Here is a 16677-nt window from a genome sequence, read left to right as displayed (position 1 = left end):
CCGTCGCAGCCAGGTTATAGACTGCTGTCTAGGTAGTTTCGAGCTTCTTAGGAACCTAGAAAAGCTTGAAGTAGAGTCTCAACTGCCATCTCTTGATGTTCACGAGTTTGAGTTGCTCCATCGTGGCATTGATTATCTACTCTGAAGCAACAGACCATCGGGTCGTACCCGCATGCGCATGCGTCCGCATAGCCGCCGGCCCCCAACGCGGCAGTGTCACAGATGTGTCCTGTGTAACCACACCACTCACCGACTTGGCTTAGCGTGCGCATAAGGGGACGCCTGCGCATCCTGACATACCAGAGCTCCTCCAGGCAGCCCGGAGGCCTCCTTGTGAATGCGGCTGGCGTCGAACAGTTCAGTCCGGACGGAAAGCACTCCCTCCCACACCCGCCGACCTTCTGCATCCCGAGAACTAGCAAGCTTTGCCCGGCATGCCGGACGACTGTTTCGAGTCTTTCGACTTTCGAGACGATGAATCCGGATATCCAGGTGCGGCCTACCCGGAGGCCAGGCGCCTACTGAAACACACTGCAGGACAGAGAACTTTGGCTGACTGGATGCGCGCCATAGAAAACCCTCCGCCGCCCAAGACGGTGTCTCCTCCCTTGTATTTGGGAGGGCATTTCTCATGCTCAGAAACGGTCCAGCCTGCGCAACTCAGCAATCTGTGGACGCCAGAACTGCCGATGGAGCACTGCTACCCGTGAGTCTGCCGGCGTTTCCGCTCGCCTCAGTTGAGCGTTCTAACCCTCGTTGCAGGGGAGGACAGCCTCTCGATGGCACCGCGCCTCCAGACTTTCAGTTCAGCCCGGGATTTGCAGCACGGGCGTCACCTCAGGGTTCGATCAGCAACGTTGCCGCTCTCCCTCCGATACAGCCTCACGCAATCTCTGACTCTCTCGTTGCTGCAGAGCCCAACCGGCTAGCCATGAGCGAGTATTGCTCTCCCCGACGATCACGTGGGGCATCCCACGGCAAGAAACGGGCCGTCGGTTTGTCTGTGCTGAGGGCGAAATGGCAGGTCCCCAGGAATCCCACAGACGAAGCCGTAGCCAAATGCGACTCCCACGGTCCAGGCAGGTCGACCAACCGCGGCCGCATGGCCGTCCCCCAAGCAGACATGGTGAAGCGCAAGGCGGAGGACAGGGCCCCGAATCCCTCCGCTTTCGATTCCACGGATTCCGAGCTCTCTCGGGGGAGCACGACGAGCGTTTCCAGCAGAAGTACTGACAGCGGATACGGCTCCGCCTTTGAGTCTCCTCCGTTCTGGCCCTCCAGCCGCACTCCGGACTCGCTCGTTGCCGCCGTGCCTCCTGCATCGAAAAATATTTTGTGCGAGACCATCGAAAAAGCAGGCGCATGGACGGAGCCTGAGACGTCGATCGAGCTTCCGTCTCGACCGAAACCTTTGCCATCCAATCATGACCGGAGCGAATCGGTCAGCGGTATAGGTCACACCACGACGGCAAGTGATGGGTCCTCGACCACGTGCATTTCGCAGCCAACTCCCAACGGGGATTTTTCGTGTGGGCACCGGGGCGTAAATGCTTCGACACACTCTTCGAAAAACACGGCAGACGCCACAACGATGGATATCGAACCGGAGTGCGACGCCGCCATGGCTCCTGGCTCTGAAGAGGCAGGTCAGTCTGCCGAGTCGGGGCTCTCGTACGCTGAAGACCTTGAGGGCGGCCGTCTTGCGGATGCTGAACCGAACGAGACGGATGGCTTAGAAACCGAGGATGAGGACATGGATGCGCAAGAGCTTTCCAGATCTCCCACTCCTTGGCCGGAAAGCTGGTACGAAGGGGGAAGTGAACTTGGGCTCGAGCGGTTCGCTGGCAGCATTTTGGAAGCGTGCTTTCGTCGCCGAGCCGAGGCCTATGGTGACGATGCCAGCACCACGCAGTGTCCCATGGACGGTGACACTGGCCGCCGAGATCCACCAACAAGCGGAGCATGGTCAACGACCGGTCAGGCATCGCACTCTGGAGCCCCAGGCTCGGGCAACTGCCCAGCGAAACGGCCTCGAAGCGGTGGCTCTGGTGATGACGACGGTGGCGAGGATTCGCGGTCCCCGAAGAGGCGAGATGTCATGGGACCACCAGGCAAAGATATCAGCTGCAAGAAGTCCTACGCCTGCCCTTACCAAAAGCGCTTTCCCGGCGAGAGCCCGCTCTGTGGAAGGCCGCATGGGTCGAAAACGGAATTCGGCTGGGATAGCGTCTCGCGGGTGAAGTTGGTTCCATCGAGCCCCCTGCCTGGTTTGCTTACGAGGCCTGCTGACAGAGCGCCGGATCACAGACAACACCTACTTGAAAGCCACGGAATAGACCACCACTGCCCAAACTGCTGGAAAGCGTACAAGAAGGTTGACGACGCTAAGAGGTGTCAGGAAACTAGGAAGTGCATCAAGCGGCAAAGTCCCCCGAAGCTTTGGTTGTCGGCGTCCGAGACCGCGCAGCTCAAGGCGGAGCGGGTTGCCAACCAAAGCGACAACGCCTGGTATCGGATATTCGGCATTCTGTTCCCAGATATACCAGAGCACGGACCGGATGGCTACAGGGCCAAGTACACGCCATGTAAGCCAAGCCAGCGCTTGAGTGTTCACAGCCGGCATTACTGACCATTTATTCTTCGGCAGACTATGTCTGGTCGCCGTGCCGCACGCCCATGTCCAATCAATATTCGAATTTTCCCAACGGGCCAAGCCCCGACTTCAGCCCTGACAGCATGTGGACTCCCAGTTCGGGGGGCAACCTGCCAACTTCCACGCCCCTGGACGGGAACGGAGGCGGTGCCAGTCCGGGAGAAATAGCGCAGCGGGCTGACCGCATGCTAACCCCGGGCCCTTCGCCGCTCCAAGAGCCACAGCAAGAGCGCGGGAGCCAGGCAAGCCCTCGGCCCGTACACACCGCAGCTGGGGAGGGGCAGGCCCCAGTTGACAACATCGCTGTCTCTAATCCGCCCGCCATCGCCCCTCCGCCCAGCACCACGACGCTGCAGGCAATAGACATATCCCTGCCGGAGCTGCCGGACGCGCCCCCCAGCTCCATCCTAGACTTGGACAACCTCCTGTTCGGCGAGCAGGATTTCGACTTCAGCCTCCCCCTCGCCGACCCGGTCCCAGACCCGGCCACACACCCCGATCCCGATCCCGATCCTGCTCCGGCTCCCAATTTCGCAGCCACAGCCGCACCAGCCGCCGGATCACTGCCCACCCCAGCTTCCCACGCCGAACCCGACCAGCTCCCCACCCCGACCGCCGCCCTGCCCGACCAATCGTCCCCGCCGACCTTGACCGTGTGCACCTGCTTCACGACCCCGCAACCGCAACAGCAGCAGCAGCAGCAGCAGCAACCGCAGCAGCAGCAGCCGCCCCAGCGGCAGCGGTGCGTCTGCCGGCTGCAGCGGCACAACGCGGACCTGCGGGACGAGAACAAGCGGCTGCGGGGCGAGAACGAGCGGCTGCGGGCGGCGCTGGAGGCGCTGCGCGGCGCGCTGGACCGGCAGTTCGAGGTGCTGCAGGACGTCGACGACCAGGGCCTGGTGCCGGCCGACGTGATGGAGCGGCTTTGGGACTGTCAGGATCGGATGCGGGGGTCGCTGCCCTGTTAACAACTTAACATCATCAGCTGAGGCCGGGCGGGGTTTGGAATTCAGGCGTGGATGGGTTTTGCTTCCTGTTTCTTTGCTCTTTTTCTCTTCTTTGTCTCTGACGTCTTTTCTTCTGGGAATGGGAAGGCTGTGCATGTGCAGGGGGGCAAGCATCTTGGAAAGGGTTCAGGCTGGAAGGCATGTGTTTGGATACCGAGCACCAGAATGAGATATATGGGCATCTGGGTTTCCAAGTACGGTCAGATGTAATGTCATGGGGGTTTTAGGGGCTCCTTGAAATAGCGCCCTTGATTAAAGCGAAGCTTCAATGACGAGTCTTGCGCTAGGTACTGTGTACACAGTGTAAGCAAAGTCAGAAGCTTTGCTTCATTTACCAGGCAAATCCTCCAGAGTTTTCGTTGCAGCGATTGGATGCCACAGTTCGCTATACCGTATTAGGACCAAGCTTTCCTGTTTTCGGCCGTCTCGAACACAGTGTCAATCCTATAGCTATATAGAGGGGTAATATCTACCTTCTCAAGCTGTTGACAGCTTTTGGTATGTATTAGAATATCAATTCCGCCTTGACTTCTCTTGAAGATGTAGTGTGGTAGGTGCTGTCAAGGGTAGTGATGACGTCATAGCGTTTGTGGCGTTGTGGCTGTGCCACCGCAAGCCAGTTCGACCACCTCAAAAAGGCAAGGTGCAGCTAAGCTTCGCTTCACCACTTACTGGGCGGTGGCACAGTCAAGGTCTAGTACCTAGGTCGGCTTTTATTAGGGTTCTTGAATTGCATGTGAATTGCATGACGCCTGCCCAAGTCACCGGTGACAGCAGATACTCCTAAACACCCCTTTTCCTTGGATTTCTCGGTTGTATCATCATAGAGCGTCAGCGCTTGGTTAGATTTTCATACACATGCAAGTTTCTGACTGTCAAACCTATCGGTCTGAGTCCTTCGTGCCTGCCACAATTGTAGCATGGGAGGCTGGATGCCGGAGAAGTCGGCCGAGTCGGGGTCCGTGGTGGAGCACGTCGGAATTCCCGAGATGTGGGCATCCGGATTTGCCGGTGCCAGGACCACTTACTACTCCCTGAGAACCAGCTTCGTGGGGAGACAGCACGAGGTGATGGAATCCTGTCAAGGCGGGGCACGAAAACACCATCGACAGTCCTTGCCTTTGTTGTGGTCTCCTAGGCGTGTTAACGCCATGAACCTACGAAGGTGAGAACGTAGCCGAGGTTGAATGTAGCACATCCTTCCAAGTCGGTAGGGATCAAAACCACATTAATCATCAACAGCATCCCAGGGGACAAGTTCACCCCTGCATCTCCGACTGCTCCGCCAGCGCCATCAACGCAGCCCCCGCGCCATCGAGGTCCGCCGCAAATGGAAACCCAAAATCCAAGTCCATCTCGCCGCCCACAAAGCTCAGCGGGCCCCAGTACTGATTCAGCTGCAGCATCGCCTCGCTCCTCTGGGCCGGAGCCGCATGGACACTGCCAGCAGCAGCGGGGCTGGCGTGCGCCGGCGGCACCGGCGCCGCTGCTTGCGCGGCCGCCGCCGTCGCCGAGGACTTCCTTTCCGCCCTCTCTGCCGCGCGGCGCAGCATCTGCGCGGCCTTGGCCGCCACCACGCACTCGTCCATCGTCTCTAGGATCTCGACTGCCATGCCGACGAGCTTGAGGAGTGGTGCTGTCTCGCCCTCGCTCGCTTCCTGCGTGACGTAGACGAGTATGATGGAGGCGGCGAACACGGTGTATGTGGTGTTGTAGAACCTGAGAAGAGACATTGTGTCAGATGGATCGGTTGAGAGAACAAAGGGGTGGTATTGAGGCGTACCATGTGTGGAAGAAGGCGTGGTGCTGGTACACGTCGTAGATGACCTGGATGGTCTGCTTCGCCGACTCGAGGCATTTCTGAACAGCTTCCACGGACTGCGGGATGGCGGCGCGTTCGGCGGACGTTGAGGTAAGGAGCAGGGACCCAAACAAGAGAATCCGTAGGTTGTGGTATCCTAGCGCTTGAAGTTGGCAGCCTGACGAGTTGGAGATGCGTGACCGGGACGGGACGGGACGTACGGATCAGCAGCACCAGCTTCTGCCGTTTCACCCACCGCGGCTCCTTGCTGCTTCTCAGGGTCTCCGGCTCGCTGGCCGGCTTCGTTCGTGGGCGGATTCGTCCGGGAAGGCCGTCGACCCACTCATCCAGCTCCCGCTCGATCTGGTTTGCGAGCGCAACCGTCCTCGCGGTAGTGCTGTCCTGCAGGTAGATACCAAGACATACCTTCCTGGTTATCCTGGCGAAGTCCACCATCGGTTTGATGATGGCGCAGTACGTCGGGTCCAGCTGGTCTGGAGGCTCTGCATCCGAGTGGCTCCCCGATTCCTCTCCAGCGACAAGGGGGAACCTTCGGTTGTGATACGGATCCGCGCCGAGAGTATCAGGCCGGCCCATGGCAAACGATATCTCCCTAAACTGAAGTCAGCATGAAGCCTTGTTCGATGTCGGAGACACTCACGTTTCAAGAGAGTACAGTCCCCTATATGTCCGCAACCAGAGTCAGCCGCAGCCCCTGAAGCAGCATCAGGTCTCAGGCCGTTACTTGCCACCAGGTTCGGGCCTCTGCTCTTAGTTCGGCAGGATCCTTCTTTGTGCCCGGTCCAGGCTCCCTGTTGATCCCCATGGCCAAGGCGGTTCTCACCGCGAGGCCAATGTACATGTAAGACCCTGAAGGAGGTCAGCAACTTGCCGACTGCTTGAATATGTGTGTCGCATCCGGTCCAACTAACAGTGAGGGTTGAGTTCGTTCTGGCAAACTTTGGCCTGAGCCACAGTCGGTTAGCTTTGATGCATCACGATCTCCGGACCACATTCGCGTACCATGAACAAGTAGCATTGGACCATGTCGAGGTCGGTGACCATGCCTAGCCTGTTGCACCGAGACCGTGCTTCGTCAAAGAATTTCCGGCTCCACTGGAGATTGGGGATACCGTCAACTGGCTCGTCGTCCCTGACGCCCACCAGCGCCCCAAGGGAGAGAATGCTGTAGTACAATGCCGCGAAGCTCGATTGCTGAATTGCAGCATCCGTGCCAGACCACAAGAGCTCGCATCGGCGGAAGAAATGCGCCTTGTCAATGACGGGGTGGATGTAGTGAATGCTGGAGAAGAACCCCTCGAGAAAGCCACGGCATTGGGGGTAATGAGAATGGGTCACGGAGGCCGGATCTTCCTGGCGCTGATTGATCCTACTCTCGCCCTGCGGAGTAAACACAGGGTTGTGGAGGCTGGAGACAATGGTGGTCCCGTCGGAGTCAGCGTCAGCGTCGGCGCCCTCTTCGGTCTGGACGGCATGTTCGCCGCTAGAGCGTTGGACTCGAGAAAGCAAGGCGACAGACGATGATCGGCCGTAGAACTCGACGTTGCGAGTATGGCGGTTCACCCCGGAGACCTCCTGGCCGCCGCCTTGCCTGGTTCCTGTGCGTAGCGTTGCTACGCCCTGAGTAGTACCCAGATAGTCATCGTAATGTCCTGGTGATGCCAGCGGGGGAATGCAAGTAATTGAGTCGCAGGACTGGGATTCGGACCCATCCCGCACACGCGACCTATTTGCGGCGGTCAGCTGGTCGACAAGGGCTTCCAGGTGCCGGACGTATCTATAGCAGTTCAGAATGTCAGTCGTCTTTCCAAGCTCAAACCAGACGTATAATTACACGACACGACACCAAACGACGTACTCTGGCATGAACCGTCGCCGGTTGATATCTTGCCCGTTATAGACGCAGTCTACATTTCGGTCTGGGTCATGTCAGCCGATACGGAGATGTGAGACCTGCTGAGCCATTATCGACTTACTTCTGCAGTAGGTGCAGGAAGGATACAACTCGTCGCACTTGTTCTTCTTCGCACGACACAAATCACAGGCTCGCGCGGCGCGAGGTCGACGGACCTTGTGGCCCCTGTTCTGGCCGGGGCGCGGCGGCGGCCCTCTCAGGTCCATGCTGGCCCGGTCCTCCCGGAGAGCAGATCAACTCTTATTCTGTCTGCGGCTTTACGCCGAAGTACGCGGCGTGCTTCAGCAGTGTGGGATGCTGCCATGGTCGTGTGGTGGAGATCCAGGGATGACAGGAACCAAAACCCCGGATCCCCAACGCCAGATCGGGCCCACCCCCAGACTGACCCCGCAAATCTGGGGCCCTGCTTGCCGACTGAAGATTCCGCTAAAACCGAATCTGGGGTTACTGGGGTTACTGGGCCTTGTTCTTGCCCTTGCCGGCAGTCGCCCCCGGCACTTTGAAGCGGCACATGATATCGAACGTGGCTCATGGATGGTGTGAACTTGAGGGCGCAATACACACGAGCCTATGACATCAGCTCTTCCTCCTAGCGTTCTTTTTGAGGCCACTGCCCTACGGTGGACTGTCTCGATACATCCCGGCCTGCGGCTTGGTTGAAGATCGGCAGCCACGTTGCCTAGAAGCCCCCGGGCTGCAAAGTGTACGCGATACCGCAACCTCAAGCCTATTTCCGCCTCACCAAGTTCTCCAAAAAGTCAAATCCTTTGCGTTGCAACTCCCAAGTCTGCGATCCCACCTTCATCTTGGCGGCGAACGTGTGCTCTTCGCCAGGGATCTCCTCCATTCCGCACTCCACACCGTGCTTTACCAGCGCGGAATGGAGGTCCCGGCTCAAGCGGATGGGAACCAGGGCGTCCTCCGTGCCATGCACAATGAAGGTGGGCGGAAACGCAGGGCTGACGTTTCTTAGCGGATCTACTAGATCGAGGTCGCCTTTGTGATTGATAGCGTTGAGAATAGTCCCCCGCGCAATCTGCGTGAAGGCGAACGCTTGCCGCGGGTCGCTGAAGTCAGACAGGCCCGGTGTTTGGCCCTCCAGCGAGACACCTGAGCGGATGGGTACCGGCTTCTCTTGGTAGACCTTGTTGATGAAGTCTTCGGTGAGTCCGGGGGGCAAAATTGCGGCAACATGCGGCAGCTCGGTCCGCCAGAAGCTGTCAGAGAAGTTGCAGGGCCCGTACAGGTCGAAAATACCTGCAACTGGGCGGGGGACGCCGAAGCCCTAATTACGGCCTTGATCAGTTCCTCCTCGCTGTTTTCCCAAATCCGACAGACATGGCTTACCAAACAGAGAGCCAGAGTACCACCGGAAGACGTCCCGAAGGCAAACACGTGGTCGAGGTCCAGAGGATAGGAGATGGCTGTCTTGGATGCCACAGCGCTTTGCAGTCCGCCGTCATAGACCCAGGCCAGAAGGTCGCGGCAGTCCCGCACCGGCCCCTCTAACAAGTCAACTTGCGGGCACAGCCGGTGGTTCGGGGCCAGCACAATCCATCCTCGGTTCAAACAGTCCTGGATCTGGTCTTTGTTGACGATGGCTGACGAGCCGAGCATGAAGGCGCCGCCGTGGATGTCGATAACTGGCCGTTTAGGTTAGATCTGCACTCATGCACTCAAGGAACAGCGAGAAAGAGGCTCACTGATCGGGTGACCAGCGACGACTTCGCCAGTTGATGGCTGGGGAAGGTAGATGTCCACGTCTATCTCCTGGTCCTCCACCACCTTGTATACAGCAGTGAACCGCTCAGGAGTTGCCATGGTATCTGCGGCGAGCCAGCGAAAGCACGTCGAGCAATGGCACGGGCCCTACAAGTACTACTTGGTTGAAAGTGCACCACAGGTGAAACTGGGTTCAGAATGAGGGGCCCCGGGCCATCGGGCTTATATTTCGGAAGATCCGGCTTAAGGTCCGAGGCCGTTCGGAATTTCCGAGGATCCGCACCAGCGGGGCCGTCCAGTACAACGCGCAAGCCGGCACGCGGCAACCCTTGAATCTGTCTTCCGTCATGAACAAACACAGGCATCTGCGAACTGCGGGGCAGAATGGGAGTGGCAGCGCAATATAAGTGCCAGGGCGGGTCTCCAATCCACCGAGAATCCCAACCTTGAAGCTTTGCTCTCTCTCCCAGTGAACCTGTTGCTGCCCTCTATTGGGAACACAACACCACCGGTTCTGGTCCACAACCCTTGTCGTCCCCTGACCATTCTTACACTCCTACCAAACCCTAGAAACAACCGTCACACCGCACGAAGATGGGCATCCCGGTTCACTCGGTGCCGCCAGAAGCCAGAACCAACTACATCATCGACCAGCTCGAGGGCGAGCGGCTTACCATCCCGGGCAGCAAGGGCGTGTTCCGCATCCTCGCCTCATCCAAGCAGACCAACGGCGGCATAGCCGTGTTCTCGAGCGGCGCCGTCTTGTCCGACGCCCCAGGCTTCCACTGGCATGCCGAAGCTCACGACGTTTTCCTCGTCACCAAGGGGTACCTGAAGCTCTGGAACGGCGACAAGTGCAGGATCATGGGGCCGGGTGACTTTGCCTACGTGCCACCGGTAAGCATTTATGCCGCCCAGGATGAACGGGCGGGCCACCGCTAACGGCACGACAGAAAGTGATTCACAACCCCGAGATGCTTGGCCCGCACACCGAGACGATGGGCCTGGTCGCGCCCGGCGACTGGGTCGATTTCTTCCGGTACGTTGCGGAGAGCTACGGCGGCGTCATCGTGCCCGAGAACGACGACCGCGACCTGCGGGCGCTGCTGATCCCCAAGGTCATGGCGGCCAAGGACCGCTTCGACGTGCACTTCGAGCGCGACTACCGGCCGCCGGCGGTCGGCGACTGGCTCGAGACGGAGAACGCGCTGCCCGGCCCACTCGAGCCGTACTTCCTGCGCGCCAACACGGGCCCGCGCTGGATGCTCGGCGGCGTCATGTCGCGGCCGTTCATCACGGCCGAGCAGTGCGCCGGCAAGTTCGCCATCTCGAGCATCGAGTCGTCCAACCAGTACTACAACACGGCAGGCGGGTCCGAGGCCGAGGCCGCGGCCGCGGGTCCGTTCGGCGGGCGGTGGCTGACGTTCCCGACGGTGGACCACTGCTTCAGCGTCATGGAGGGGCTTCTGCGGGTGCAGCTGCGGGACGACGAGGCCGCGGGGCAAGGGTGGACCGACGTGCGCGAGGGCCAGACGCTGGTGATCGCGGCGGGCCAGGCGTTCCGCCTGCGGTTCGCCAGCCGGTACGTGCGCGCCATCACGTTCACCAACGGCGCCGGCATCGAGACCGTCGTGCACCGCGCGGGGCAGCCGTATGCGAACTTTGTCCTGCCCGAGGAGGCCGCTGCTTGTGACGTGCAGAAGCTGGAGGTTGTATGTGGGGAGTTAGGCGTGCAGCTGGCGGCGTAACCACGCGGATGCATTGTCGAGGATAGTCCAGAGGACGGACGCGCTAGGCTGGCCGCGGTTGGATGTAGCGATGTTCTAGAGCCTGCTAGTGTTAGGATAAAAAGCCTTCTCCTGCGGTAGCATCTGACGCGGTGTAAGATGCGCACAGGGACAGCAGGGCGGCATCCGTGCCGTCAGGATAGCCCCGGCCGAAGCTTGCATATGGATTGTATGTACAAATGTTCACCTGGATGCAGCTACGTAGCTTTATGGTCATGTACATGTGTTTCTTTCAGTTCCGAATCTGCGAGCCTCGAGCTTCCCTCTTCTCCCGGACGTCATTGCCACTCATCCTTACTTCACCGCTGGAAGGAGCTGATTCACATGTCGCCCGTCGATATACATCACCTCAGCGGACAGTGTTGTTGCTGCCGACACATGCGTCCTCGATGACGGTATAATCCGCAATCATCGGGGCCATGACGTGGGCGAAAACTCTGGCGACGCTCCCGACAAGTATAAATATAGAGGCCCCGACCAGGTGTGCGGTCTTCCGGACCATCGATCACACATCCATCTCATCCATCACTCTCTTCCTTAACGCCTTCGACTCCCAGAACACTCCCATATTTATCCAACTCAAACACATCCAAGTCAATCCAACTCCAGTCGAAGCAACCACCGTCACCATGTCTTACCATCGAAGAGGAGTGATGCCACGCGAGGACCAGCTCATGCGCCAGCCCCCGTCGAACGAGGACGACAACACGGCGCTCTACCGCGAGTGGGTGGCTGAGCAGACCGTCGTCGGCCACCGTACGGCAACCTAAGCTCTTTTACCTTTGCTCCCGAGCTGCTCCCGATGTCCCAATCAGGGAAAAACTAACTCATGTTGTTGGACAGAGTTCAACCCAGCCAAATACGGCGGCGAGAGCCCACGCCGGTTCGAGTGGCTGGTCGAATCCGAGCACTTCCCCGTCGGGTTCCAGAGACCGCAGGCCCAATACCTGGCGGCATGGAGGGTGCTCGTCCGCTGTCTCTTCCAGTCCCTCCCCTCGACGCTGGAAGTGTCACAGCTCCCCTGGCGGCTCTTCCCCGTCCTGCCCGGCGAGCAGGCCGAGCCATGTCGCGGCCCCATCGGCAGGTCTCTGGGCTCGTGCCGCCGCGTCGTCTTCAGCGAGCTCACCGACGACGAGCGGAGACGGCCCTGCGGCAACTGGCTCATGGTCGCCTACGTCTGGAGCGACGATCGCGACTGGGTCGAGGGCGCCGACGTCAGGAGGCTCATCAGCCGCGACACCTACTTCCGGTAAGCCCCCCCCCCCCCCCCCCCCGGCGCCGCCTAACCACCCCGTGGCGGCGCGCACCCCATGGCGGTGCTAACGTGCGGATGCCAGGATCACGGCCTCGCAGCTGCGAGACGAGAACTGGGTCGACGGGTCGCGGGTCTCCCCGTGCCACCGCAGGAAGCGCACAGCGAGGCTGTGGCGCTACCAGTGGTGGGAGACCTTCTACCAGGCGACGTACCGGTGGGACGCGGAGACGGAAACCTGGGCCGTGCGAAGGAACGTCCCCGAGCCGGGCGTGGACATCGATCGGTGGCCGTTCGACTTGGCTGACCGGACCACCAACACCCGCCACCGGATCGCCGCGCTCCTGCAAGAGCGGCAGTGTGGGTGGCTCTTCGGCTCGGAGCCGTCGCTTCCGTGGCTCCCCAGTTCGACGAGCTTGACTGGGGGGCCAAGCACGAGAGACGAGGTGCCGCACTCATCGCGGCGGCAGCCTGAGGAGGAGAAGACTGAGCAACCAAAAGAGGCTGAAAAATTTGCTGACTGAAGATTTTCGGGCCTGAAGTTAGTTTTTATTTTTATTTTTTTTTTTTAATTTTTTTTGTATATATTTTTTATTCGAAAAAGGAAGTGAACCACCAACCTATTAAGCTTCCTTTCCTTTCTCCAACCTTTATGCTGTTACGTGACATAGGTAGGCATGTGTCTTTGAGCAAACTACCAAGACTACATGGCACCTAGCTAAGGTGCTGCTTACGCCAGCTACTTGCCAATAGAGACCTATTGAAAAGCATGGTGCGCAGCATGGACTAGGGCCCGGTATTTGAAGCACTCAGGGTTGGAGAGTTGGAACTCAACCCACCAACCCACCAAGCACCAACCCACCTTCCACACTGGAATCCAAGCATCTCTGCCGTTGTTTCTCAGACCTCACTGGAATTGTAATGTTGACCCGAAATCGCCTAGCACGGCTTCATCCTCGCCTAGCAATCTTGTGAAGTTGGGCTTGGCCGGAATCGCGGGCGGTTTCCGCTGTCATCTGACGAACTTCTTCCCTTCCATCCCAACGGAGCATATGCCTTCTCGCAGGCCAAAGCCGCCAAACCAGACACATCCCTGTTCATAAGCGCGCCATAGGCACTGCGTTAGACATACTGTCTTGCGACATTAGCGGCTACAAACCGGCAGTATACTGCGATAGTTACCGGAGGGCTGAAGGAAAAGTGGGGATTTTCGCAGCCCTCTCTCGAAGCCGACAAGCAGCGGAAGCGACGCTGAGTTTAGGTCCCCAGGATTCCGGGTTTGTCCGGGGGATTCATCTCGCTCTCTTCTCTTCGAACCTTTCAAACCAGCATTATCCTCGACCTTCCGGGTCTGCCGTAGGTTACCGGTATGTTCCTCTTCGTCGCTGGTCGGAAGCATCGTCAAGCTGACCGACTGTTAAGCACACCTTGATCGTGTGATGAATGGATCGTTTGTGGCCTGCTGGTGGGGCGGCAGTGGTTCCACGTTTGGTTGCCGTATCCGGGCCCGGAGGCCTGGGCCGGGACCGGCCAGGGGTGCCGCACGAAAGCCGAGATGAGGTCACGACACTTTGCCGTTGAAGAAGAATCTGGCCCTCCGTTTGGCCGTCCGCGTGCTCCCAGATCGCTGCCGGGCTCTACTTCTCAGTAGTGGCGTTCATTGAATTGTGGCAGCCAGGGGGGAGATGGCTTGGAGCCGGACAGCCACATGAATTTGTCGTTTGTGCAGGAACGTGGCGACCCTGTCCCGTCGAGTTATCTGGTCAGCCCAGTCAGAGTCCACCGATCGAGGTTCAGGTCTGGCTCGAGTTCTTTCGGCTGTTCGTGTCGGACTGCGCCCACAACGGGACTGGTATCTCGTCCTAGCTTTTGAAAACGCCGGTGGAAAGTGCGCGGCCTGTGGCTCGTCAGCCAATCGTCCTTCTTCTGTCTGTTGTCAATCGTCCTTCTGTCTGTTGTTTCTCGATCTGCTTCCAGAATGGGGCCGGTATGTCGTGCTTGTTTCGGAAAGCACCAGGATCGACGGGACGGCTTGCTGCTCGAAACGGGCACACTTGCAAAGTGTCTCTCGGCATGGCAACGTTTCTCATTAGGCACGTTAGATTGCGGGAAAGCTTGACATTACGTCTCCGAACACCACCAGGCTAGTTCACCCTACCCCAACCAGCTAATTACGAGGGTGGCAAGTTGGCCGGCGGCTCCATTGCTCAAGCCAACTCGCACTCAATGATGCTCTCCACACCATTCTGGGCTGTGTAGATGCCCGTGATGCGCAGGCCTGCCTGGTCCTGCAGCAGGCTGTACCACTCGGCCTCGGTGCGCTCGCGCGAGCTCAGCAGCGTCAGCATCATGATATCGAGCGCCGTGGCCTCCCATTGCGCCGCCCGCGGCGGGATCACGTTCTCGTTGATGAGCAGCCGCGAATATCCCGGCGTCATGGCCTCCTTGACGCGGTCCAGAATCTTGACGCACTCGACGTCGGGCCAGTCGTGCAGCGTCGAGTGCATGTAGTACGCGCGGGCTCCTGGAGTGGGTCTTGTTAGCGCAACGCACTCGTCGCCGCTGCTGACGTCAGAGAATGGCGAAAGGGTAACCTACCCTTAACTGGCTGCTCTGTGTAGAAGTTGTATACCATCTTCTCGATACGCGAGTTCAGCGACTGCGCCTGCTCGATGACCGGCGCAAGGTCTTGGAGCACGAGCCTCCCAGGCGCGTGCGGCACCTTGCGGCGGAACTCGTCCAGGTCGTGGCCCTGTTCAGCAACAAGGGAGTTAGTGCCTCCCTATTCCTCCCCAACCTGGTAATCTGGTGATCTGGACATCGGGTGCAACTCAGGACAAGGAACTGTCTCATGTGTGGGTGTGTGTGTGTGTGTCTGAGTGAGAGAGAAAAGACCGGGGTTGACGGACCACACCACCAGCAATGTCCACCAGGAACGCCGCGTCGGCGTCCGTCTTGGCGCCTTGAATCAGCCGCTCCTCAACAGGGTAGAAGCCGGGGTCCATCCACGAGGGACGGCCCTGGCGGTAGCCGCCCATATGGTGGTTGAACTGCATGCCGTAGGGCGGGTGGGCCATCAGGTGATCATCATCGCGTCCTGCATTCCCATCCTGCAGCCCTTCGTGGACAAGATCTTCAGCTCGCGCATCTTCGGCAGCCTGACGGGCAGCCGCGGCGGCCGCGGCCACAACAGCCACACCGGCGGCAAGGACTACCCCCCCATCCAGACGATCGGCGGGTCCGGCCCCGCGCGCAGCGGCGACCGCTCCGGCGGCGCCATCGAGCTGTCCAGCTCGCGGAACCGCAAGAGAGGCACCAAGGACCCCAACGGCCTGACCTTCCTGGACGAAACGCGCGCGGGCAGCGAGGAGAGCATCCTCAAGAACGGCGAGGAGCGCGGGAAGGATGAGCTGCCGACTGTGCCGGAGAGCAGTAGCGGGACAGGGCGCGACATGGACATTTCCGAGGATGGGGGCCGCAGTCTGGAGGGGAGCGACGCGGGTGGTCACACGCACCACCCTGAGGTTATGCCGGGCTCGGGAAATGCGGGCATTGTGCGGACCGACGTGGTGTCGGTGTCGTATGGGCAGCAGCCGCTCGCATCGATGCAGAAGATGAAGGACGGCAGCATGTGGAACGCTTGGGGGCCAGAGTCGGGGAGGCCGGGGAGGGCGACTTGATAGGTAGCCTTCGCCGTGTTCAGCGTCGGGGCGAGGTGGTTGCATTTAAACTCAGGCCTTCTCTCTCTCATACACACTGTACAAACACTCTCTCTCACACATTCTCTCTGGGTTGCACCCTCTCCATCTCTCCCATCCCTGGGCCCCAATCGGCCGCTGTTAATGCTCAACGACCTACCTCCGATCCTCGGCTTACATATCGTTTCCTTGCCCATCCTACTGTGTCATGCTTCCGCTCAGCTTCGGCTCTCTTTGCGTGCCCAGGGCAATCAGCTCCATTGCTGTGCCAACCATCTTAAAGTTATGGTCACAAAGTAGAGTCACACTCCATCCTTGGCACCCCACTTACACGTCGCGTACGCGTTCGACCCCATACCACCCTTTTTCTTCCAACCACCACAACTTCGTCAATTGCAGGCCAAAATGCGAGCTTTTAGGCTAGAATTGTCGCTCAATGTCCGGCCTATCCGGGGAAACGAAAGTTTCTCCTGGATACGGAGAAGGCTGCAATTATTGCGGCTCGACAAGCCGGGGTATCGCGCAAAACCTTGGCTTCCAACTTCGACTGCAGTTTGGCCTGCATCTCCCGTACGCTCAAACGCTTCTAGGAACGTGGAACCGTCGAAACAAAGCTACGCAGTGGCCGGCCGAAGAAGCTCAACAAAGCCTAGGTTCGATACATAGTCCAGATGGTTAAACGGAACCCTCGGATGAGCTGGGCAGCCCCGTTAGGGGCATGCCCCCCGCCGGGTTGTCAAGAAAACCGTACGCAAGGTCCTGGGCAAGCATTACCGTCGAAAATTCCGTTCGATCAAGAGGATCGCCTTGAAGGAAAAAAA

At 59.2% G+C, this 16677-nt stretch overlaps 6 protein-coding genes across 6 annotated transcripts; 3 read left to right on the top strand and 3 right to left on the bottom strand.

Moving 5' to 3' along the window:
- Positions 1–434: 434 nt before the first annotated feature.
- Positions 435–3621, top strand: THITE_115499 (uncharacterized protein; the record flags this gene model as incomplete). Its single annotated transcript, XM_003650117.1, has 5 exons — positions 435–492; positions 574–706; positions 763–2267; positions 2337–2585; positions 2648–3621. The coding sequence occupies 5 exons, from the start codon at positions 435–437 to the stop codon at positions 3619–3621; spliced, it is 2919 nt and encodes a 972-aa protein (XP_003650165.1).
- A 1583-nt stretch (positions 3622–5204) lies between these two features.
- On the bottom strand, positions 5205–7585 carry THITE_2010769 (uncharacterized protein; the record flags this gene model as incomplete). Its single annotated transcript, XM_003650116.1, has 8 exons — positions 5205–5379; positions 5444–5618; positions 5683–5950; positions 6002–6079; positions 6207–6331; positions 6394–6427; positions 6485–7294; positions 7436–7585. Coding segments are annotated over 8 exons (1815 nt in total), but the record flags the coding sequence as incomplete, so codon positions are not given.
- A 539-nt stretch (positions 7586–8124) lies between these two features.
- Positions 8125–9218, bottom strand: THITE_2042893 (uncharacterized protein; the record flags this gene model as incomplete). Its single annotated transcript, XM_003650115.1, has 3 exons — positions 8125–8682; positions 8745–9040; positions 9113–9218. 3 exons carry the CDS (start codon positions 9216–9218, stop codon positions 8125–8127), a joined length of 960 nt encoding a protein of 319 aa, XP_003650163.1.
- A 261-nt stretch (positions 9219–9479) lies between these two features.
- On the top strand, positions 9480–11026 carry THITE_2109421 (uncharacterized protein). Its single transcript, XM_003650114.1, has 2 exons — positions 9480–10016; positions 10073–11026. The coding sequence occupies exons 1-2, from the start codon at positions 9714–9716 to the stop codon at positions 10865–10867; spliced, it is 1098 nt and encodes a 365-aa protein (XP_003650162.1). The 5' UTR covers positions 9480–9713; the 3' UTR covers positions 10868–11026.
- Positions 11027–11535: 509 nt separating this feature from the next.
- On the top strand, positions 11536–12682 carry THITE_2085338 (uncharacterized protein; the record flags this gene model as incomplete). Its single annotated transcript, XM_003650113.1, has 3 exons — positions 11536–11662; positions 11750–12155; positions 12244–12682. The coding sequence occupies 3 exons, from the start codon at positions 11536–11538 to the stop codon at positions 12680–12682; spliced, it is 972 nt and encodes a 323-aa protein (XP_003650161.1).
- A 1683-nt stretch (positions 12683–14365) lies between these two features.
- THITE_2039657 (uncharacterized protein) lies at positions 14366–15238 on the bottom strand (the record flags this gene model as incomplete). The annotated part of the gene is made up of 3 exons (XM_003650112.1): positions 14366–14682; positions 14757–14910; positions 15068–15238. Coding segments are annotated over 3 exons (642 nt in total), but the record flags the coding sequence as incomplete, so codon positions are not given.
- Positions 15239–16677: the final 1439 nt, after the last annotated feature.

The sequence above is a fragment of the Thermothielavioides terrestris genome, chromosome 1 (genome assembly GCF_000226115.1).
Source record: "Thermothielavioides terrestris NRRL 8126 chromosome 1, complete sequence".
NCBI lineage: Eukaryota > Fungi > Ascomycota > Sordariomycetes > Sordariales > Chaetomiaceae > Thermothielavioides > Thermothielavioides terrestris.
This window is presented reverse-complemented; position numbering and strand designations above follow the sequence as displayed.

Bases quoted from the DNA above. Each gene is read 5' to 3' on its own strand.
- THITE_2109421 (XM_003650114.1), top strand. From the start codon at position 9,714: ATGGGCATCCCGGTTCACTCGGTGCCGCCAGAAGCCAGAACCAACTAC. The intron at 10,017-10,072 runs GTAAGCATTTAT...ACGGCACGACAG, and splicing joins ACTTTGCCTACGTGCCACCG to AAAGTGATTCACAACCCCGA.